At 41.0% G+C, this 23,857-nt stretch overlaps 1 protein-coding gene across 3 annotated transcripts in view; it reads left to right on the forward strand.

Annotated features, from left to right (window-relative positions):
• Nucleotides 1-23,857, forward strand: part of LOC139376072 (astrotactin 1) — a 231,987-nt gene that overhangs the window by 113,980 nt on the left and 94,150 nt on the right. For all 3 annotated transcript variants that reach the window (XM_071118230.1, XM_071118227.1, XM_071118229.1), the window contains 2 exons: nt 13,984-14,088; nt 22,186-22,374. In XM_071118230.1, coding sequence (XP_070974331.1) covers nt 13,984-14,088; nt 22,186-22,374 — 294 coding nt within the window. The remainder of the gene's footprint in view (nt 1-13,983; nt 14,089-22,185; nt 22,375-23,857) is intronic.

Here is a 23,857-nt window from a genome sequence, read left to right on the forward strand (position 1 = left end):
GAAGTATCTGCTAGTGCTGCTGAGCAGTTGCCACCCTCCCTTGCTGATTTAGGCAGGTTGGTGCCATGGTCAGTGTATTTGTCACTATGTCAGCACTCCTTGCGCTACCTCTCCAGCCCTCGCAGGGCAATGCATTCATCTTCCTATTCATCTCTGGGTTGGAAGTCATTCATCATAGGCCAGAGGGCTCCATCAATGATTCCAATGGGGAAGAGAGGGAGGCGAGGCTTTGAAAGGCAAATACATCTTAATTTAATTGGAAAGGTGGAAGCAGGTATGCTTTCACTGCCACTAAGCAGATTTCCCATAAGATGGAGAAAGGGAGAAGTCTTTTTAGCTTCTTTAAGCAAAAGGAATGACCAGCAGTCGTGGTACCTATTGCGGGGGGCTCGGAGGGTTTTTTAGCAATTGTCTTCAGGAAACTCTCTCACAAAGGCAGTGGCTGTCATGTTCTCAGTGCTCAGATTGTCTAAATGTATATGAGCATCTGAATGAGTATAGTGAAAGTGTCAATTGAGAGGGAGAGAACAAAATGGGAAACACCACAGGTGAAAAGTACCGTCAGTGTCAATCATTTGTGTGCTCTAGCACTAGATTAGATTCCATTGATCGTCAAATGAGTGGGCACTGGGTACTTTTTCCAGTTCGGAAAAACGGCTGACACAGGAGTTTTGACGCACTGAGTTTTTATCTCCTTTGTGTTATTAGTTGCGCACAGGCAATCTCCGGAAGTCAAGTCCTGAAGCAAAAGCAAAAGTGACAGGTTCAGATCTTTAATAACCCAACAAATCCAATCAACAATCTCTCAGAAGCTTGAATAGCATCAATGTCGACATTTCCAGTTGCAGTGCGGGCAGGTCATCACAATCTGATTTAGTAGACCCCCTAGCCAGAAAAATGTATATACACTGTTCTAAACTCTCCAAAAAGCAGCTGTAATGCATGCTGATTCAACCAGCATCTGAAAATAGCTTTCATATTCCAATAACAATCTGGTGAATTCAGTTTTCACACAGAGCCATACAAATGGCATGGCTTAGGTCAATTGTTATTGACAAGATTTGTCTTCCTCCGCTAAACTGATTGCATCAGAGGAGGGTTTGCTGCTGGCTTACCTATTTTCTTTGTCATTCAGTGTGTTTGGTGAGGTGTGTGTTTGTGCACGTGTGTGTGACTGAGTGTGTCTTAGCGTCTTGCGTTCATGTCTGGCAGCCAATTTCTATCATGCTTCCACTGATAAGTTAACATTAAATCTTATAAAGTTGATCAATCTCAGACAGGTGGGATCCTCTTGATGCAACAGGTTGATTACAGTAGATGCAGAGATAAACCAGAGTAACACACTGTTAGTTAGGCTCATATTCTGTTGTTCTAAATTCCAAGAATCCAGTACATTTCTGAGTAACTTTCCTGAATTATTCTCTCATTACTGTATTTGACCTATATCTTAGAAAGATAAAGCACAAATGTAGCCTACAAGTCAATCCCAGCTGCACTAAATAAAGCACACATGATTCATTAATACATAGCTATGATCATTAATCTGGAATGACATTCACCCAAATTAATTACTCAGCCTCCACGAGTCTAACATTAAGAGGCTTAATTAAAATGAAAATCGATCTATAAAAATGAAGCAATAAGGAGATAAGTTGTAGCTGTCAAGGTCATATGTTTGTTGGTACACCCTCAACTGAAGAGAAGTTATATTATTTTCATATTATCTGTTCTAGCCATCCCTCAGGGTTGTAACGTCCTCAGTGTCTCCAGACAATGGTTGTCTTTAAATGTGTCAGCATTGAGACGCCACATAATCTATATTTTATTAACTTGACGCAGGAAAGGAAGGGCATGCCTCCAGGGGCTTCTGTTGGTGTTCAATGCATTTCAGTTTCACCTCCCCATATACCTATTACTGTATCAGTTTATAGAATATGATTCTGTGTCTGGGTATATCTTTAGAGTAAAGTGGTCTAACGAATCATTTTGTGTTTTTAGACTCTTGCATTTCAACCTTTAAAATGTCCTTTTTAAATTTCCAGTGTCTGCTACTGGGCTTCTAACCTGACCGTTTCCCCCTCTCATGTCAAGAGGGTTCCTGAGCTGGCAGAGTAGGTTTCCATAGTATCAGGTCATTCCTTGGCTGGCCATGGTTTGACCTGCAGTGTTAATAGCATTCTGTTCTGCTGCAGTTCCCTACTGGGAGGTTCAGGACCCATGAGCAGCTCCTGTCAGCTTACTTACCTTACTTACCGGTTTTGTGCCTGTTTTCAGTAGATGTTTTGACTATTTCCTTTCCCACAGAACCATTCTGTGGCTCAGTTTATTTGCATCAGTCCTTTTTTATTTTAATTGTATTTTACTTAACAATAAATGCCTTCTCTATAATTAAGTTGAAAAAGGTTTAATAAATCACTAAAACATACATTGTAACACTCCAGTCAGGTTGTGTAGCTTATTCGCAATTTCATTGTGGCTTATCATAGCTGCATTAGCCTGACAAATGATGAGAGTGACAGTAAGTGTTGTTTTGACTGACAGGCAATTTGTCTAAAACCTTGAAGCCAGTGTAATTTTATTTAAGTGAGTGTGGAATAGGTGAGACATTGAGTTTTCTTACATAACATTTAAGTATTTAGCAGAATCTCTTATCCAGAGTGACTTACAGGAGCAATTATAGTTAAGTGCCTTGCTCATGGGCACATTGGCAGATTTTTCACATAGTCGGCTCAGGGATTCTAACCAGCTACCTTTCAGTTACTGGCCCAACGCTCTTAACCGCTTGGCTACCTGACGCCCTTTTTTTTCTTAATATATGCGATTATATATGAAAAGAAGCAGTTGATTTTTAGCAACAAAGGTTAAGTTAAGATATACTAACATTCCACAAAATTACATTATTGTCTGTTTTCCATGTACAAACCTAATTGTGTCACACTTAGGAGAGCCATGTTTAACATTCTAAAAGGATCCTCCTCTCTCTCTCTCTCTCTCTCTCTCCTCTCCTCATGTGCTATTAATTGGTTGCACAGTTACAGTAATTGTTTACTTGCCAAGGCAATTTGAATTTACAGACTGGTATATAAAGTTAACTAGTTTTACTACACAAGCTGAGCTTGTTCCCTAACTTCAAAGATAATTGCTATGTTAATATGGAATCAGACTCAGGCTTGCTCATGCATTCACATGCTACAACATATATTTTCTTTTCACAATTAATGGAATTAGCCAATTTGCGTTTTTCCTGTTCAGCAAATATATACTTTATGGAGTACATATCCACCTTTTACTAGGGCAGCAGGCAGCCTAGCGGTTAAGAGCGTTGGACCAGTAACTGAATGGTCGCTGGTTTGAATCCTGAGACGACTAGATGAAAAATCTTTAGCAACACTAATTGCTCCTGTAAGTCGATTTGGATAAGAGTGTCTGCTAAATTACTAAAATGTAAAAAGAAAATGTTGTTTGAATCCCGAGCTGACAAGGTGGGCAATCTGTCTATGAGCACTTAACCCTAATTGCTCCAGGGTCACGGTTGATAATGGCTGGTCGTGACCACACTCTCTGAGGGTGTGTCAGGGGCAGTTGGGATCTGCAAAAACACATTTTCAATTCACACATGTTTATAATACACACATGTACATATGTGAACTAGGACAAATATATGCACCCAAGGTCACCCACCTAATTTGTTTTACCTTTGTATAAAAATAATGTGTCTTTCTCTTGAAGATAAACTGAAACCATTGATATTATTAACCCTTTGATATTATTAACCCTTTAACCCATAATTTGTGATCATTGTTGAGTGGTCCCTGCAGCGTACCAACGCAAATATGTGATTGGTACTGTAGCAACAGAACGTATGATGCACCAAACGCGTCTATACAGCATTGTTGTCTGAAAAGGATCTGAAAAAAATGTTTGGTACTGATGGGAAATAAAGGTCTTCACAACTTTATTCCTCAATTTCACCTTTTATTGTAAAAGATAAATGTGAACTTCGTCATCCAAACATCACACGGAACACATCCACAGCCAAACTCATTCCATAAACCAGTCTAAATAACAAGTTAGCGACCTAACAGCTAGACTTGTTTACAATGTATCACATCTCTGGTGAGCACAAGGGAGAAATGTGAGAGAGATTCGGCTAAATTCTTTATGATGGCAGCCATGTTTGTTTTTGTTTGACAAGCGAAAACTCCCTATCCCACAATGCCATTCACTATAAGGCGCAAATAAACAAAGTCAAAGTCAAATATGGCTGCACCCATTGCCTGAAAAATATTAAAATAATTTGGAAACTTTTCAGCCAAGCACTGGCGAAGTGAAGAAAGAAGTTTGTCCGACTCAGTAAAGCCTCAAACATAAATTATCCGCAACATTGAAATGGGCTACTTCTTATATCAATTAATGAGGAGGCGGAACACACCTTAATTCAAACTGTTGTTAGAAAATAAAAGTTGTTAGAAATGAATTTGAAATTTACAAGTTGAAACATAGCCTATAGATAATTAGCAGGTTTGAGGGCAGCGCTGGTTAACTTTCATGTTGCGTAACAATCACATTTTGGAACAGTGAGTGCATTCTGACATCATGAAAAAACTCACACTGACCGTTAGAGATATATGGGAAAAAAAGGTTAAAAGGTCACGTTTCTGCAGTAATCTACTAGTAGTAGGAGTATAGCAGGGTTCCCCAACTAGCGGCCCACAGGCTGTTTTCTGAGCAAAAAAAACAAAACGTTAGTATTTTTTACATTTTATTGTTGGACATAAAAGTCTGTAAAAACACCAGGAAATCAGCTCCAAGTGATTTTAATTTATTAAATCATATTTGTTTGGGCTTCTTGCGGTCAATGTATTTGCAGTCTACAAATTATTCGTAATTATGTTCCTGCCCCCCAACCATCCGCTCAAGAAAAAATCTGAATCTAGTTGATGATGCCTGGTGTATAGTTACATGGATATATTTCCATGACAACAGCATTGTTATACCTGTGAGTAGTAAAACTTAATTTCTGGCGTACATGAAAAAGCCAAGCTCCATTAAAATTCACATTTGGATGCAGCCCTCAATGTTAATCACATTTGGGGTTTAATTTGTTCTTTGACACTGATTAATCACATAGAATTGCTTGACTCATTTCCTGCGGTAAACGTCAATTAATTAACTGACAGCATTAGATGTGATAATTAATATAGTGGGTGCCCAGCATGGGAGCAGGGACCTTAAGGGTGGCCCCTCACAAAGACTGCCATCATGATGAGCACCTGTTCCTCTGGGATCTACAGGCCTCCTCTGAGGAGACGCCAACAGAGATCTCAGTTTCTGTAAGACGTAACAGAACACAGGGAAATCATTTCTCAGAAGTGTATACTGACTGACACTACAGTCTAGTTAGAGACGGTTGTTTATTTCTAGTGTCAGGATTATAGTAGGCTACAAATACTTATTTGGAAAGTCTTTGGTGGGCTCGGTACGAACTGAACTGGTGGTTGGTGGTTTGATCATTGACGTAAGCAGAATGGCAGTGATTCATACTGTGACACAGAGTCCCTTCTCCCCATGTCCCTCTAAAGCACAGAGGTATCTGGAAGATAGTTTATGATACATTGACAGTTCCTATATTACCTTCAGCAATGCTAAAATGGAAAGGGTATCACCTTGAATTTTTTAAAGAAACTCAGGTTCCGTTACAAATGCCACCTTATTTTCAATTTAGTGAGCTACTTTTGACCTGGGCTCTGGTCAAAAGTAGTGCACTATATAGGGAATAGGATGCCATTTGGGATGCAGAATCTGCCTCGTTAATTTTATGTCTTTGATGCTGATTGATGAATGGCCTCAATTAGTTTGATTCTTTAAATGTAGGAAGTTCCTACTGTTGTAGTTTCAATGTTTCATCCCTTTTATGGGGCTTCAAGGTCTCCTACCAGGTTTGTTACTTTGGCCCATCTACAATCAAAACTTGAGTGAAGAGGGGAAAGCTAGTGTTCAGAAAATCTTCAGTTGCAGTGGTCTAACAAATAACCTTCCTTGTTGGTCAACTTTACCTTAATCTTAAACCTAACCATTAACCTGAACTTATCACATAACCTGTTCTGAATCTGAATATCTGACCTTTTGAGTAACAAATGCATTAACATGAGTTTATCTTTTCAATATGATTTGAATTGATTGCAGTCCGTTATGCAAACTATCCAAATAACCTTTCTTGTTTCAATTAGCAAACAAAATGTGCATCTCCACGTACCTCTTAAAGAGTACATTTTAGAAATATGGATATATTGTTTTCAATATTACCTAGGTGTACTATGGATGCTGTGGTGTAGAGTATGCTTTGTAATGAATATGGTTATGGAAGAGAGGGCACCACTTATGCAATACTGTATGAGAGCCCTTCAACTGATGACATTAGACTGTATGGAGGAGCAATGAAAATTATTCATATGAGAAGACTTGGTCAAGGAGAGATGAGTGGTAGTCCTAGTGATTTATTTCAATAACATTCAGTGCATTCGGAAAGTATTCAGAACCCTTGACTTTTTCCACATTTTGTTGTGTTACAGCCTTATTATAAAATTGATTAAATAAAAACATTTCCTCATCAATCTCACAATAGCCCATAATAACAATGTGAAAACAGGTTTTTAGAAATGGTTGCAAAATTATTACAAATAAATAACAGAAATACCTTATTTACATACAGTTGAAGTGGGAAGTTTACATACACTAAGGTTGGAGTCATTAAAACTTGTTTTTCAACCACTCCACAAATGTCTTGTTAACAAACTATGGTTTTGGTAAGTTGGTTAGGAAATCTACTTGGTGCATGACACAAGTCATTTGATTATTTCACGTATAATTCACTGTATCACAGTTCCAGTGGGTTATAAGTTTACATACACTAAGTTGACTGTGCCTTTAAACAGCTTGGAAAATTCCAGAAAATTATGTAATGGCTTTAGAAGCTTCTGATAGGCTAATTGACAACATTTGAGTCAATTGGAAGTGTACCTGTGGATGTATTTCAAGGCCTACCTTCAAACTCAGTGCCTCTTTGCTTGTGTAAGGCTCCGGGTGTCGTGGGTGTGGAGTCAAATGCAGGAGACAGAGAGTTCAATGCTGTGCGTCTTTTAATAGCACCAACGCACCACAGGGTGCTCACAAAAGTTACGTTCCCACACACAGGGAATCAAAATGTACAATGGAAGAACTCACGACCAGGCACTAACACGTACCTCTTACAACAGAGCCGAAGGTAACATTGAAATAATCCCGCACAACAACCAGGCGGGCCGGCTGTCTAATAAAGACAAACTAATTAAACATAAACAGGTGCTACCACTAAACATACAAGGAGGGGGAGGAAAGACAATCAGTGGCAGCTAATAGGCCGGTGACGACGACCGCCGAGCGCCACCCGCCCGGGAAGGGGAAACACCCTCGGTCGGACTCGTGACAGTACCCCCCCCTGACGCGCGGCTCCTGCAGCACGCCGACACCGGCCTCGAGGTCGCCCCGGAGGACGAGGTGCAGGGCGATCCGGATGGAGGCGATGGAAATCCCTCAACATGGATGGATCCAAGATGTCCCCCACCGGTACCCAGCACCTCTCCTCCGGACCGTACCCCTCCCAGTCCACGAGGTACTGCAGGCCCCTCACCCGGCGTCTTGAGTCCAGAATGGCCCGGATCGTGTACGACGGGGACCCCTCGATGTCCAGAGGGGGGGGAGGGACCTCCGGCACCTCACTGTCCTGCAGGGGACCAGCTACCACCGGCCTGAGGAGAGACACATGAAACGAGGGGTTAATACGATAATAGGAAGGGAGTTGTAATCGATAACACACCTCGTTTATTCTCCTCAGGACTTTAAAGGGCCCTACACACTGCGGACCCAGCTTCCGGCAGGGCAAGCGGAGAGGTAGGTTTCGGGTCGAGAGCCAGACCCTGTCCCCCGGTACAAACACGGGGGCCTCACTGCGGTGGCGGTCAGCAATCCTCTTCTGCCGTCCACTCGCTTGTCGTAGAGATTCCTGGACGGCCCTCCAGGTCTCCTTGGAGCGCTGTACCCATTCCTCCACCGCAGGAGCCTTGGTCTGGCTCGGATGCCATGGTGCCAGGACCGGCTGGTACCCCAATACACACTGAAAAGGGGACACGTTAGTAGAGGAGTGGCGTAGGGAGTTCTGAGCCATTTCAGCCCAGGGAATGTATCGTGCCCACTCCCCTGGCCGATCCTGGCAATACGACCGCAGAAACCTACCCACCTCCTGGTTCACTCTCTCCACCTGCCCATTACTCTCGGGGTGATAACCGGAGGTCAGGCTGACAGAGACCCCCAAGCGTTCCATGAATGCTCTCCATACCCGAGACGTGAATTGGGGGCCCCGATCAGAAACGATGTCCTCCGGCACCCCGTAGTGCCGAAAGACATGGGTGAATAACGCCTCCGCAGTCTGTAGGGCTGTAGGGATACCGGGCAATGGGAGGAGACGGCAGGACTTAGAGAACCGATCCACAATCACTAGAACCGTGGTGTTCCCCTGAGACGGCGGAAGATCGGTCAGGAAATCTATGGACAGATGTGACCATGGCCGCTGTGGAACGGGGAGGGGTTGTAGCTTCCCTCTAGGAAGGTGCCTAGGAGCCTTACTCTGAGCGCACACTGAACTGGAGGAGATAACCCTTAACGTCCTTAGCCAACGTAGGCCACCAATACCTCCCCTGAAGGCTCCCCATCGGTCCTCGTCACCCCAGGGTGACCCGAGGAGGGTAGGACATGAGCCCACCGAATCAGTTTGTCCCGAACACCAAGCGGCACGGGTTCAGCCCGTAACGCCCGCTCGATGTCCGAGTCCACCTCCCATACCACTGGGGCTACCAGCTTTGAGGCGGGAAGGATGGGAGTAGGTTCGGTGGACCCATCCTCCGGGTCGTAAAGGCGGGACAGTGCGTCAGCCTTTACGTTCTGGGAGCCCGGTCTATAAGACAAAGTAAACCGGAACCGGGTGAAGAATATGGCCCACCTTGCCTGACGTGGGTTAAGTCTCCTAGCTGCCCGAATATACTCCAGATTCTGGTGGTCGGTCCAGATGAGAAAGGCGCTTTTGGAGTAGTGGCATCTTCCTTGCTGAGCAGCCTTTCAGGTTATGTCGATATAGGACTTGCTGAAATAAATCATTCAATTAACTATTATTCTGACATTTCACATTCTTAAAATAAAGTGGTGATCCTAACTGACCTAAGACAGGGAATTTTTACTAGGATTAAATGTCAGGAATTGTGAAAAACGGAGTTTAAATGTAATTGGCTAAGTTGTATGTAAACTTCCGACTTCAACTGTAGGTATTCAGACCCTTTGCTATGTAACTCGAAATTGAGCTCCGGTGCATCCTGTTTAAATTGATCAACCTTGAGGTGTTTCAACAACTTGATTAGTGTCCACCTGATTTGGAAATGCACACACCTGTCTATATAAGCTCTCACAGTTGACAGTGCATGACATAGCAAAAACGAAGCAATGAGTTCGAAGGAATTGTCCGTAGAGCGCCGAGACAGGATTGTTTCAAGGCATATGTCTGGGGAAGGTTACCAAAATATTTCTGCAGCATTCGAAGGTCCCCAAGAACACACTGGCCTCCATAATTCTTAAATGGAAGAAGTTTGGAACCACCAAGACTCTTCCAAGAGCTGGCCACCTGGCCAAACTGAGCAATCGGGTTAGAATGGCCTTGGACAGGGAGGTGACCATTGGGTTCCCAATGGTCACTCTGACCAAGCTCCAGAGTTCCTCTGTGGAGATGGAAGAACCTTCCAGAAGGACAACAATCTCTGCAGAACTCCACCAATCAGGAATTTATGGTAGAGTGGCCAGACAGAAGCCACTCTTCAGTAAAAGGCTTGTAGTTTGCCAAAAGTTACCTAAAAATTCTGACTATGAAAAACAAGATTCTCTGGTCTGATAAAACTACGATTTTAGTTTGGGCTCCCGAGTGGCGCAGTGGTATAAGGAACTGCATCTTATTGCTAGAGGCGTCACTACAGACCCTGGTTTGATTCCAGGCTATATTACAACCGTCCTTGACTGGGAGTCCCATAGGGCGGCGCACAATTGGCAGAGCGTCGGACGGATTTGGCTGGGGTAGGCTGTCATTGTAAAATAAGAATTCTTCTTAACTGACTTGCCTAGTTAAATTTAAAAAATACAAATTAAAATATTTGGCCTGAATGCCAAGCGCCATATCTGGAGGAAACTTGGCACCATTTCTACGGAGAAGCATGGTGGTGGCAGCATCATGCTCTGGGTATGATTTTCAGCGGCAGGGACTGGGAGACTAGTCAGGATACGACTATATGACTAAGAAATATGATCAGAGCAAAGTACAGAGAGATCCTTGGTGAAAGCCTGCTCTAGAGCGCTCAGAACCTCTGACTGGGGTGAAGGTTCACCTTCCAACAGGACAATGATCCTAAGCACACAGCCAAGACAACACGGGAGTGGCTTCGGGACAAGTCTCTGAATGTCCTTGAGTGGCCTAGCCGGAGCCCGGACTTGAATCCGATCAAACATCTCTGGAGAGACCAGAAAATAGCTGTATAGCGACGCTCCCCATCCAACCTGACAGAGCTTGAGAGGATCTGCAGGGAGGAATGGGAGAAACTCCCCAAATACAGGTGCACCAAGCTTATAGCGTCATACTCAAGAAGACTCGAGGCTGTAATCGCTGCCAAAGGTGTTTCAACAAAGTACTGAGTAAAGGGTTTGAATGCTTATGTAAATTAGATATTTCCAGTATTATTTTTTAAAATAAATGTGCAAAACTTTCAAAACTGTTTTTGCTCTGTCTTTATGGGGTATTGTATGTCGATTAATGAGAGAGAAAAGGGGTCTGAATACTTTCCGAATATACTGTATATAATAATTTTCTACCATTAACTTTGCCATTGGATTATTGAGGCATTATGTACAGCCATTCCATACATCTTTTCAAGAGCTAACATTTTGCTCCTCCTGTAGGCTTTAGTTCTCTTGTCAGTATCCTGAGAAAGAGTGGGGCTCTGCTGCTATATTACTGTTAGGATGTGTCACAAATGACACCCTAATTCCCTACATATGGGGAATCTGGTCTAAAGTAGTGCACAATATAGAAAATACGGTTCCATTTGGGACGCACTTTTAGTTTCCCTTTAGATTAGTGGAGGAGTGTCAGCCTGGTAATTCCCAATGTTCCACATCTTCCCTCAGTCATTCATTATTTTACTTATCCAAGAGTGAAATGGAACATGGGGTCCCATTGTTAATGGGGTTCTATGAGCCATAAGATAACTTCCACCTGTGGTTGTCGCTATGAATTTTCCTGAGAGAAGATTCTAGAAAAAAATTTGGCCGTGGTGGCACAGAGATTTAAAGGCCCTCAGGGTATTAGATCATAGCTCCATCATGGTTACACATTGGGTTTGATATTCGGATATCCTCTGCCTCCTAGTTCTTGATTTGTGTATTTTCTCTTTCTCTCTTCAATCTATGTTCATTCTAGTGTATGTTAATACACCGGATTTTCGTGTTTTATTTAATGAATTATAGAATTATGAAAAATATTAATACCATTCCAATCATGAGGCCAAAGAGGGCACTTTTGGTCATTGACTGCAGGAAAGGGTTACATAGTTAACCAAATAGCTTTCCGGACTATCTGCAATGACCCTTTTGCACAACATTTTTGGAATTGTCACATAAGCTGCTGCGAACTGCTACTGTCACTTTATTCCTAGTTACATGTATGTACATATCTACCTCAATTACCTCGTACCCTGCACATCGACTCGGTACCGGTACCCCATGTATATAGCCAAGTTATTGTTACTCAGTCTGTATTTATTGTTGCGTGTTTTACTTTTCTATTATTTCTCTTTTCTTTCTCCTTGAATTGTTGGGAAGGGCCTGTAAGTAAGCATTTCAATGTTAGTCTACACCTATTGTTTAGGAAGCATGTGACATATAGTTTGATTTGATATGTGTTCTGGAAACGTTCTTGCAACATCAGATTGATGTTTTTTGCACCTTAAAAAAAGCATTGTAGAGTCATCTGAACAACTGGACAGTTTTTGTGTTTTGTGAACATCTCTTTTGTGATGTCCCCACAATGTTCTCACCAGACTGTTCCCACAACCTAATTAAACATTCTGGGAACCTTTACATAACAGATTCTAGGAACATTTTTGCAACATCAGGTGAATGTTTTATACAAATGTTCTATAATCATCTGCACGACTGGACAGTTTTTGTGTTATGAGACCATTTGCCGTGACCTTACGAATGTTCTGGTAACTTTCACAGAACCAATTTTGGTTTGCTAGGTAGAGACTGTTAAGTTCAGTCATATGAATCATTCTGTCAGACAACGAGTGCAGAGCACCCAAGGGGTAAATGGAGACAAGGCCTTTGAAAAGAAAGAATATAGCCTGTATATGTTTTGGCTTGTTATTAATATTATAACGGGACGGGTACGGTGCAGCACTGCGCCTACAACCAGGAATTATATTGTTTGGGGAGCGTTTTCCCATAAGAAGGGATAAATGAATGTTGTTCAAGGTGAGGACAATGCGTGAACATCACATTTAGAGCCTTATTCATCAAGTTCATACGATATGTCAAGCCACTGCCAAGCGATTCATTTCCAGAGAATAGCTTTAAAAAAGAACGGTTACCGGCACAATTTTCACTTGGCTCTCTTGCTGAATTACAAATACAGTGCATGCATTACCCCTTATTTATACTGAAAGACAATCCTCTACACAGTATTTGTGTTCTTTACAGGGGAACACAAATTACCCACACAATATCAATAGGACAAAACAGCTCTCATTTTACTAGTAATGAAAACACAAAGTATATATTTTAGTATCTCTCAGAAGCATGATAGGTACTCATACAGTCGTGAATTGGTAAGTTCTGGCATTAATCACTCACTCCAATGGGATATCACATTGACAATACAATACTACAGTTCTCATTCAGTAGTACTTTCAGTAGAATAAAATGTATCTTTCAGTGTCTGTCCTCCTCTGGGCGTCAAAACATGTAGTTGCCTCCTAGAAGGGTGATATTTTGTGACATGGGCCCAAAATGTCCTCATACAGTTGTGAATTACTCCATGACATCCTGAATGTGCTCTTTTATGTCTCGCAGATGTTTTGACCGACGATGTAGCAGCTCCCAAAGCTCCAAGGATATGTTGTGGCTTTTGATATCTTCCAGATGTTTCAAATATGAAGGGAAAGTTACATTGATATACGGGTGTGATATCTTTCACAGCTCAGCATTGCTGACAGTTGCCATAGGAGATGAGATGATTTATCACCTTGCCAATGCTACATATGGTGATGTGTGAGGGATCTTAACTCGCACCGAAACCAGAGGTAGAATAGCAATGATTCATCTCATCTGGAGAAAGGATTTGGATGACGAATGTTGCCACGTCCCAATGTATTTTCATTGCCACATCTGTTATGCTTTTCTTGCCATCAATGATTTGTTATTTTCCGCAACATGCTGACCAAGTCAATCATTACCATAAGAAGCAAGGCATCTGTAAAAACATTTTTGATGGACTAACCAATTAAGGTTTTTGTCAAGCCTCTGTAGGCAGGCAGAATGTGAATGATTTTTCTCTATTCTGCTTTCTGATGGTTTAGTAATCAAGTCAAAGTGCTTGATACCATTAGATGGTTGTCTTTTGTGTGGATCAGTATTTTTCCAACCCATCAGAGAGTGAATTAAGGATCTGTCACCGACAGCCATTGTTTGTATGTTGCATAAGAGACAGTCGCTATTTGCAAATGTGCAGTACAAGTTATCTGTCCTGACATTAGTTATTTTCATTGTTAATCTACCTCTTTCATGTTATGCTTTGAAGCACTGTTATCTGGAATGGAAAATCATAGCTTTGTTCACCATATGTTGTGTCTCTTACAGGAATGGTGAACTACAGTGAGGTCTCTGGGTACCCACTCATCCAGCAATGGCGGCTGAGGTCCATCCTGTACCACGTCAAACTGAACCAGTGGGTACTCTCTCAAGGTAACCAACTCATTGTTAAAGGGTTCTATTTATTAAAAGTTCCAATCAGGATTTTATAAATGCAGGGTAATCTTAATCTTCTATGCAGTGAGTAGCGTACACACTTCAACAGTGTACGTCAAGTCAAAATGTGGCACATTACATTAGCCTGAAGCATTCCACATTTGCATCACTTAGCCATGGTTTAGCACAGCCTCCCTTCATGGTCTGATAAGCTATCATCATCCACATAGCTTTGTATCGGAGGTAAACCAAAAGATTTTGACAGGCCCTGCAGATAGGTATTTAGTAAGGATAGAAATGGTTATTCAAATATTGAAATATCCTATCGGAGGTTAGTATACGATTACTTGGGAGAGTATGTAATACAATTGTCTGCGATGCAACATTGCCTACAAGGATAGACCATTACATTCTAAATTGTAATATTTGTATGACAGTTTTTATGAATGCGCCCCATAAAAAAGACGCGCCGGTACCCTACTACACGTTTGACACGTGTAGCTTGTTGTTATTGTCGGTCAATCAAAGTGGAGCTACAGTCAGAAGCTCCATGTGGAACAAGTAAAGTGGGAGATTTCTAATCAATGCTAAATAAAGTTACGGAATTAAGTTGGTTAAATGGGAAGGAGTATACTACAATGATCAATGAACATGTAGGCTGTTGTTTCATATGGATGGAGTTCCTTTAGACAAGGACAGGGGAGAGCAGCAAAATAGCATCAATTAGCCTTGCTACTTTAGTAAACTAGCTGGCTAACTTAGCTGTGCTACTTTTGTTAGCTAGCTGGCTAAATTATCATGGCTACTTTAGTTAGCTAGTTGGCTACTTTAGCTAACTACCTTCTTTTCATTGATTTGATGCAGTCAAGACAGGCACTACCAGATAGTATGATAGATAACCTATGGCAGCAACAAGCTAGTCTAACGAGCGCAAGTCGTTTTGGCTACTTTCTATGGTGTCAAATCCGATTCAACAGCCGAACGCACACAAGATGGAGCGCACAAGCAAAATTAAACATCATTGCGCAAGCAAACTCTGGGTAGAGAGAATAAATGTGTTCCGAGTGAGCAGAGGACACGGGTCCCGCGAGTGCACAGGGCAGTTGAGAGCGCAAATTAAACTTGAGAGCTTGCAAGTGTGACTTTGAGCGAGCAGAACGTCAGTCACAGATCAAAAATACATATAGAAACGTAAACAAATAAATATATTTAATGTGTTTAAAAAATATTTTCGAATGCATTAAATTGTTCACCAGCAATCATCACTTGTCATTGTCAAGTTTTCACTCTCAATTTCTAAAATTACTCTCACTCAAGACACCTTTGGTTTGGATTTCAGGTGGGCGGGCTTAATAAAGGCAGGTGCGTGTCTAGAAACCTTATTTTGGTCACTTTCACTGGATTGTTGGATGAACAAGCAAATTGGCCAGTCCAGTGTTGTGACTGGCTATTACAAGCATTCTTTTTGCGATGGACTGTAGAGCTGTTTGTTTATCAGGGCTCCCCAACCCTCTTCCTGGAGATTTACTGTCCTGTAGGTTTTCAGTCCAACCCAAATTTAGCATATCTGATTCAGCTAGTTAAGGTCTTGTTGAGCAGCTAATTAGTAGAATCAGGTGTGTTAAATTAGGGTTGGACTGAAAACCCACAGGACCGTAGATGTCCAATTTCTGACCCACTGGATTGTGATACAGTGAATTATAAGTGAAATAATCTGTGTGTAAACAATTGTTGTAAAAATGACTTGTCATGCATGAAGTAGATTTCCTAACCGACTTGCCAAGACTATAGTTTGTTAACAAGAAATGTGTGTAGTGGTTGAAAAATGAGGTTTAATGACTCCAACCTAAGTGTATGTAAACTTCCAACTTCAACTGTACATCAGTGTTAATCTCAGGGGCAACCCGGAACATATCCCAGCCCGCGTGATGGTAACAATCCTGAAGAATGGATTCCGATTGGTCAGACCAGTATTGAACAGTCCTTACGATGGGTACTTCCTGTTTGAGTTCCTGCCTATAGGAATGTGTGACGATGACTGGAGAATTCTTGAGCCCAAGGACACACACACACATGGGGATTTTTAATTATATGAAGACAAAAGGGAGAATCTGCTACAGTTCGTACAGAACATAACTAGTCCCAAATAATAGAATGTTAACTGACATATGATAAACCAGCTTTATTCACATGTACAGGAATTTGACTCTGTGAAATGGTGCTGCCACAATAAACAGAATGTACAGACAGACGATAAACAGAATACAAAAAAAATAATATATAGATACAGAATTGACACAGATCCACATACATAAACTATGCATGTATGAGATGTGCAGATAGTGCAAAGCGCAATGTGTAGTTCTGGGATGATAGTGCAGGGTGCATAGTCTGTGTATGAATAGTGCAGAATGCGATGTCCATGGATGAGAGGATCATTGTGTACCAGGTGGCCAGTTGGTGAGGACCACGACACGGGGGAACAAACTGTTCAGGTGGCGGGAGGTTTTGGTCATGATTGACCTGAACCATTTGCCAGAGGGGAGAAGAGGGGGTGGAAGGGGTCAGCAATGATCTTTCCTGCACGCTTCCTTGCCCTGGAGTCAGCAGACTGTGCAATATGTTGCAGTGAAGGAGGAGGTGAGGATGGACTTGATGATGGCCATTTAGAACTAAATCAGTACACACAGCATTCAAAGGAGTACTGAGGAAAAAACAACACCATGCATTCACCAAACATTGCACCAAGGAAAATATATTTGTTTTATAGAAATTGTCTGATTGTAACTACCATTGTCTATCAATTACAGAATCTGAAATGATTTCCACTTGGCATTGGACATTTTATTTTATATAGTCAGTAATGCAGGAGTCCCATCAAGTCAGATGTTATCAGCAAGCTAGAGTCATCTGTGGAAAGAGGACAAGTAGAACAAAGATATAAGTGCAAACAGAATAAATGTACCATTCAACATAAGTTTCCACCCAAAACAATGACATGAGCTCTGTCCCAATTAATCTCTGCTCAACTCCTCACTTTCTCTCAACTCGCATCCTTCTCTTAACCCATTGGAAGAGGTCTGAGGTGAGGAACTTGGGTTGTCTCCTCTAATGGGGTTTTAGAAGGAGGCGAGATGGTCAGTCCTTGCATCCGTAGCTCTGTCTATGAATTTGAATCCCTCAGCTTTTTACCGAAACAGGGCGGGGAGAACACTTTGTTATTGTTTCAACTGCTGATTGCACATAAATGAACATTCAAGTATGTTTAAGCATACATGACTGTTGGGAGTGTGGTGCCATACCTTTATCTCCCAGGTGCGGCGGAGTTGACACACTAAAGATGGAGTTACAGCAGGTGTCTTGACCACCCTCTGGCTGTTCTCCAGACAGCAGTAGCGCTGGAAGGTGTTCCAGGTACTGTTTGTGGCCACGTCACCTCCCTCAGAACCAATGAAGATCTCCAGGTTCCTTACAGTGGAGCATCAGCATAATCTATAGATAGGGCAGAAAAATACAGGAGATGGAATTAGGTTGGAGTCGAAGTCCCAACTTAAAATCCCTGTACTATCCATAGACATTGGTAAAAAGATCAACAAAAGTAGGACACTACCGTTTGAGAAAGGTGGAGCAATACATATGTGCTGAGTTGTGTAAGGCATACGATGAGTTGGTGACTCACTGGTCCAAACTTGGCATCCTCTGCCTCATTGGCGTAGTGGGCCAGGGTGATGAAGTAGAAGCCTGACCCCACTTGGTCAAACGTGTTCTTTCTACACACACTGACCTGTCTCCTGAGAACAGAGAGAGGAAAATAAGAATTCAGGAAATGTCACTGACAGAGTTTATCTTTAAACATCTTAATGTTGCATTAAAGATAACAATCAATTATAAGACTGCTGTGGCTGTATCAAATGAGGCAACTATGGATAATAATTTATCCAAATAAGTGAAAACACACGATGTGTGACTGAGCCAAGCTATAGGGCAATTCCATGGTATCATGGAATCATGATGCTCAGATGTTTCACTATAAAATGTATGTCAAACAAAAAACAATGATTTCAAAGTGAAATTTACCATATAACTCTATGCACAAGGATGAACTACTTTTAACAATTTGCAATCATTGGTTTGTATGACATACATTTTAGAGTGAAACGTATGAGTCTCAGCATCACTCTGTTACCATGGAATTGCGCTGTACCAATCCACGGCGCTTATCAGTCAGCATGGCTCAGTATTGAACAGCCTGCTGTCATTTCATGACCAACCCACCTCGTGAAGAGCTATCCTCCTATAGGTTTTCACTTTATCCCTTACCTACAATATTCATATTATTTAGCAATGACTATCACATACATTCAGTATTGAACCATCTTTCAAACACACAGACAGTAGTTGGTCATCATCCTCTCTACTTGACACATGTCCTATGCACAATACCTTCATACAGCGTCAAAGAAATTAGAGGAACTCTCAGTACCACTAATGATTAAGTTACGGGGGTGATTGGTGAATATCATGGTTACCTGCAGGAAGTCCGAGTGAGAGTGCTGTGCCTACAGGAGTGCCAAGGTAACCTACTTGGAACATAATGGATTCCTGTATCTCTTGTCTCTGTCAGCTGAGCAGAGAACATATTAGTGCCAGTGGACCTGCATGGAAAGAGTGATGGAGAGAGAGAAATGGTTTGAGGTCATTTTACTTTTACTTTTACTGCACAAAAACTGACAGGGTAAAAGTTATATTTCAATCAAACTTTATCTCAAAATATGCAGTTAACGGTTAACAATATTGTCTATTATTTGGTTAGGAACTTGACCTCTCCTTCAAGACTGTTGGAAAAGCATTCCAGGTGAAGCTGGTTGAGAGAATGCCAAAAATGTGCAAAGCTGTCATCAAGGCAAAGGATGGCTACTTTGAAGAATCTATTTTGATTTGTTTAACACTTCTTTGGTTACTACATGATTTAATGTGCATCGTTTCATAGTGTTGATGTCTTCACTATTTTTCGACAATGTAGAAAATAGTAAAAGTAAAGAAACACTTTTGACTGGTACTGTAGGTGCACGCACACACACACTACATGTTAATGTTTTTAAATGTTTGTCAATTGTAAAGTATTTTGTCTAATATATTTTTTGTTATGTGTCGGGACCCCAGTAAGGCTAGCTGTCACCATTGGCATTGTCACGTTCTGACCTTAGTTCCTTTGTTATGTCTTTGTTTTAGTATGGTCAGGGCGTGAGTTAGGTGGGTTGTCTATGTTCGTTTTTCTATAATTTGGGATTTCTGTGTTCGGCCTAGTATGGTTCTCAATCAGAGGCAGCTAGCTGTCAATCGTTGTCCCTGATTGAGAATCATACTTAGGTAGCCTGGTTTCACTTTTGAGTCGTGGGTGTTTTTCTTCCGTGTCAGTTACCACACGGGACTGGTTCGTTTATTCATGTTTATGGTTTTGTTCCAGTGTTCTGTTGTGTTTGATTAAACATTATGGACACTTACCACGCTGCGCATTGGTCCTCCGATCCTTCTCGCTACTCCTCCTCATAAGGGGAGGACGAGATCCGTTACGGCGTCGGCTAGTGGGGATCAATCAATAACGTTAGTTAGCTACCTAGTTAGTAGTTAGCTTTTTACGTTAACCTAGTTTGCCTTATTAACAGCCTGCTTTAATAACAGAAGACCAATTAACTACATATTTCAATATTGAAATCATAGTTGATTACTCTACTGATTACGCTCCTGAAAAACTATCGAACTGACTTCTTTATTATTATTATTTATTGTTATTATGTATTATTATTATTACCTTTCACCGTCCCCTTCCATCTATATGGTTAAAAAAGCATTTTAGAGAGCAATCATGCCGTGATTACAAAAACCTGACCAATTGCAATTCAGTAGACTGCTACAGACTATGTTCATTGGCTAGAATTCTCCCTGGTAAGAAATTTGGAGCTCAAACTGTAAATTTGTTGTGGGTCTTGACATGTAGTAAGAGTTTGACATGTAGTACAAAAATCTCTGCTCTCACATGAATTTACTAGGTGCGGAAATGCAGTTCTGCTCGCGCAAAGTCACGCACGCAAGCTCTCAAGTTGAATTTGCGCACACCACGCTGGCCTGCGTTCACGGGATCCGTCCTCTGCACACTCGACTCAAGTATTTGCTCTGCAATGATGTTTCATCTTGCTCGCTCACACGCTCCATCTCAAACCTGTTCGACTTTTGAATCGGTTTTGACACCATACTTTCTCTCTCTCTCGCGCTGGTGTGTGTGACACGCGCCTGCTCCTCTATCGCCCCTCCCCCACCCTTCTGTTGAAACAAGCAGGGCACCAGCTCTCCTTTTAAAAAAAAATGCACCTTTATTTAACCAAGTAGACTTGGCCAAGATAAAGCAAAGCAGTGCAACAAAAACAACAACACAGAGTTACACATGGGATAAACAAATGTACAGCCAATAACACAATAGAAAAATCTATGTACAGTGTGTGCAAATGTAGTAATGTTAGGGAGGTAAGGCAATAAATAAATGAAATAATTACAATTTAGCATTAACACTGGAGTAATAGATGTGCAAGTAGAGATACTGGGGTGCAAAAGAGCAAAAAAATAAATAACAGTATGGGGATGAGGTAGTTGGGTGTGCTGTTGACAGATGGGCTGTGTACAGGTACAGCAGTAAGCTGCTCTAACAGCTGAAAAGTTAGTGAGGGAGATATGTCTCCAGCTTCAGTAATTTCAGCTAAATCACGCCATCAAATCTCCATTGAAGTGTTCATTATTTCATTGTATTAACACATGTATTCCGACTAACCGGATATCTGAAAAAAATATAATGATATTATTCAAATACGGAAATCATTTCAAATGCCCATCCCTAGTATTTAGTGAAGCACTACTTCTCAGAAGGGCTCTCTACTGTTGACAGTACTTTGCTGTTGAGCTCCTTGACGTTCTTCATACTATTCTTTTTTGGGATCTTTTGGAGTATTTTTTTAGTTATTTATTTTTTAATCAAATGTTTTACCATATGGTGATGCTTGGTCATCTGAACAGCCCACATCGACATGCTAAAACGTTTTTATATGAATGTGTAATGAGTTTTCAGACTGTCAGAAAGTTGCAGAATAGTTTATTTGGGCTTGAATGGTTTTTGGATTTGTTTTCGTATTATTTTCTGATGGCTACCATATGTATCATTTAGCCTAAGTATCTGTATGCATTTTGTGTTAATTCGCCACACATTTTTGTAATATAACACAAACATTACATACGGTATATAGATGTGTCATTACTAATGCACATCCGATAGGAGTGTTCTATTACTAGCTCTCTTTTTCCATTACTGTTGTAGGTCTTCATATTTCATCCGACACAGAAGTGTGTGGGGGGTGGTTACTGATTTTTACACCTGATACCAAAGGACCATCTTTCACAAGGACTGTTCTGTGTCATTCATCACTGTTGCTTCATAATGTAAATGTGGTGTGGGAGTAGCTTGTTGTGAGTGGTGGGATGTTAATGTTAGGGCTCTTGAATGATAATGGAAAAGTTGAAGAGCTGTACATGTTATTTAGTGTTTTCCCAAAGATATGAAAACACCAGCAAGTGTAAATACTAATGACTCAACTATGAGGAATTCATGAAGGCTCAATTTAATACTTAAAGAAAGCCTCAAGTTTACAGATGGCACTTTTATCACAGTCTGATCACTGTCATAGCTCATAATTTCACAAACTTGAGTTTTCATTAGGATGTTTACCTAAAACTTGAAATTGAAGTGCAGCATAAGTGTACAGTATGCTTATATTTCGTATTTTATAATACCGGCAGCTGCGTCTTACTTACTTTGACCTAAAAACGAACAAACAATTATGTTCATAGACAGAATTATTTATTCTGAGTATGGAATGTAGTAAAAATAAGTATCATCATACCATGTACTGTAAATATTTGTACTTTTTGTGTGTGTCAGATTTATGTGTTTCATAGTTTTTCTATGTTCCTTCCTATGTTTTACACAGGACACTATGGATTTGTCAATAGCCTGTCCGTTGCTAACTCCTGCACTGTGTTTTCTAACAGCGTTCAGCTCTGCTATCCACTCCCTGGACGGTGCCACCCTCCGCAGTGATTTTGTCTCCATCCTCAGGGAGTTTGGTAATCACTTTGTACAAGAGGCAGTGTACGGCTTCGAGGAGGCCTGCACTATCTGGTACCCCAACAAGCAGGTCCAGAGGCAGCTGTGGCTGGAGTACCAGGACATCAGCAAAGGTAAGACCTCTAATTGATTGGAGATACCTTACTTGGAGAAAATGTAAAGTATAATAATAAAGTAGCATCCATTGTTGGTTCATGTTCCACAAAATGTATTGTTTTATTTCTGGGGTTCTGGGTATATGGAATTGTGAAAAAGAAAGGGTCAGAATGTATGTCCTTTTTTGAAAAGCCATTTGTCATTTGCTGAGAGTGGACACAGCTAGGCCTTCTGAAGACCATTGGAAACACCAGCTGAAATGTCAAATTCAGACCTGTTTAAATTAATAGAAAATCACAACATAAATCTCAAACGAGGATTTGACCTTTCCAAGGAGGTTGATAGAGTGCACAGATGCATTATGCCACAGCAATTAATTGCTGTAGATATTCATAACACATTTTTTTTTCAGCTGTCAGTTTCGGGCACATGAAAAAGTGATTTCAATCAAATTCAATCAATGAAATGTATTTATAAAGCCCCTTTTACATCAGCAGATGTCACAAAGTGTTTATGCATAAACCCAGCCTAAAATTCCAAAGAGCAAGCAATGCAGATGTAGAAGCACAGAGGCTAGTGTTAGGTTCTTATTTTTCAGAGTAAGTAACTCACGGACACTAGAGAAGCTTTAACCAAGTTAAATCTGCCCAAAGGATCTATACAGCTGTTATTCAGACAGCAAAACATTTCTCACCATCACAGTTATATTCGTCCCACTTAAGACACTCCTCCTTCTCTCCAATCCTTACATCTTATCCTTACATCTTATGGTTCTACAGGAAGAGAGTAACAAGATATTAAACCCTTATTACTCCCTTAAGGGAATCTGACCTCACCTCCTGACCTCAACCCCTCCTTCACCTAATCCACAGATGTCTATCTCCCGTCCACCCAACACATTCCAAAGACATCTGTCTTTCTTCAGAGAACCATTAACTTCTGACATAAAACCCAGTCTCTTTCACTCCTTTGATTCTATGCTTCTTTCCTATCATTTATTTAATATCTCAATGTTCAAAGTTTAGCCGATTCCAACAGTCCTTCCTCTTGAACAATAGCGTCCTAATGTTCAATTTACATAAACTTGGAAATTACTAACAAATGGATAAACAATGATAATAAAACATGAATTAAACAATCTAACAAATGGAACAAACAATGAACAAACATTCACTGGTTTTCAATTTCAGAGACTTATGGCCTCTGTACTATGATCACACAATTTTATTTCCATCTATCATCACACAACAAAATGCAATTCCAGCTGAATCTGCTGTCTCGTTCTATGTCAGATGGAGCAGCTTTTAGTTTCTCCACTTCCCCCTTCTGGTTACTAAGAGAGTAATAGCACAAGACTTGGAAAGCAACAAAAATACATAAAACATAACAATATTAACAATGTGATAAGCTATGCATAATTATATATGCATGAAAACCAAAGTCTGAGACCCTGACAATTCCCACTTTCTCTTCACCCGACTCTATGCCTCCCGGATACTT

The sequence above is a fragment of the Oncorhynchus clarkii genome, chromosome 20, assembly GCF_045791955.1.
Source record: "Oncorhynchus clarkii lewisi isolate Uvic-CL-2024 chromosome 20, UVic_Ocla_1.0, whole genome shotgun sequence".
NCBI classification, from domain to species: Eukaryota; Metazoa; Chordata; class Actinopteri; order Salmoniformes; family Salmonidae; genus Oncorhynchus; species Oncorhynchus clarkii.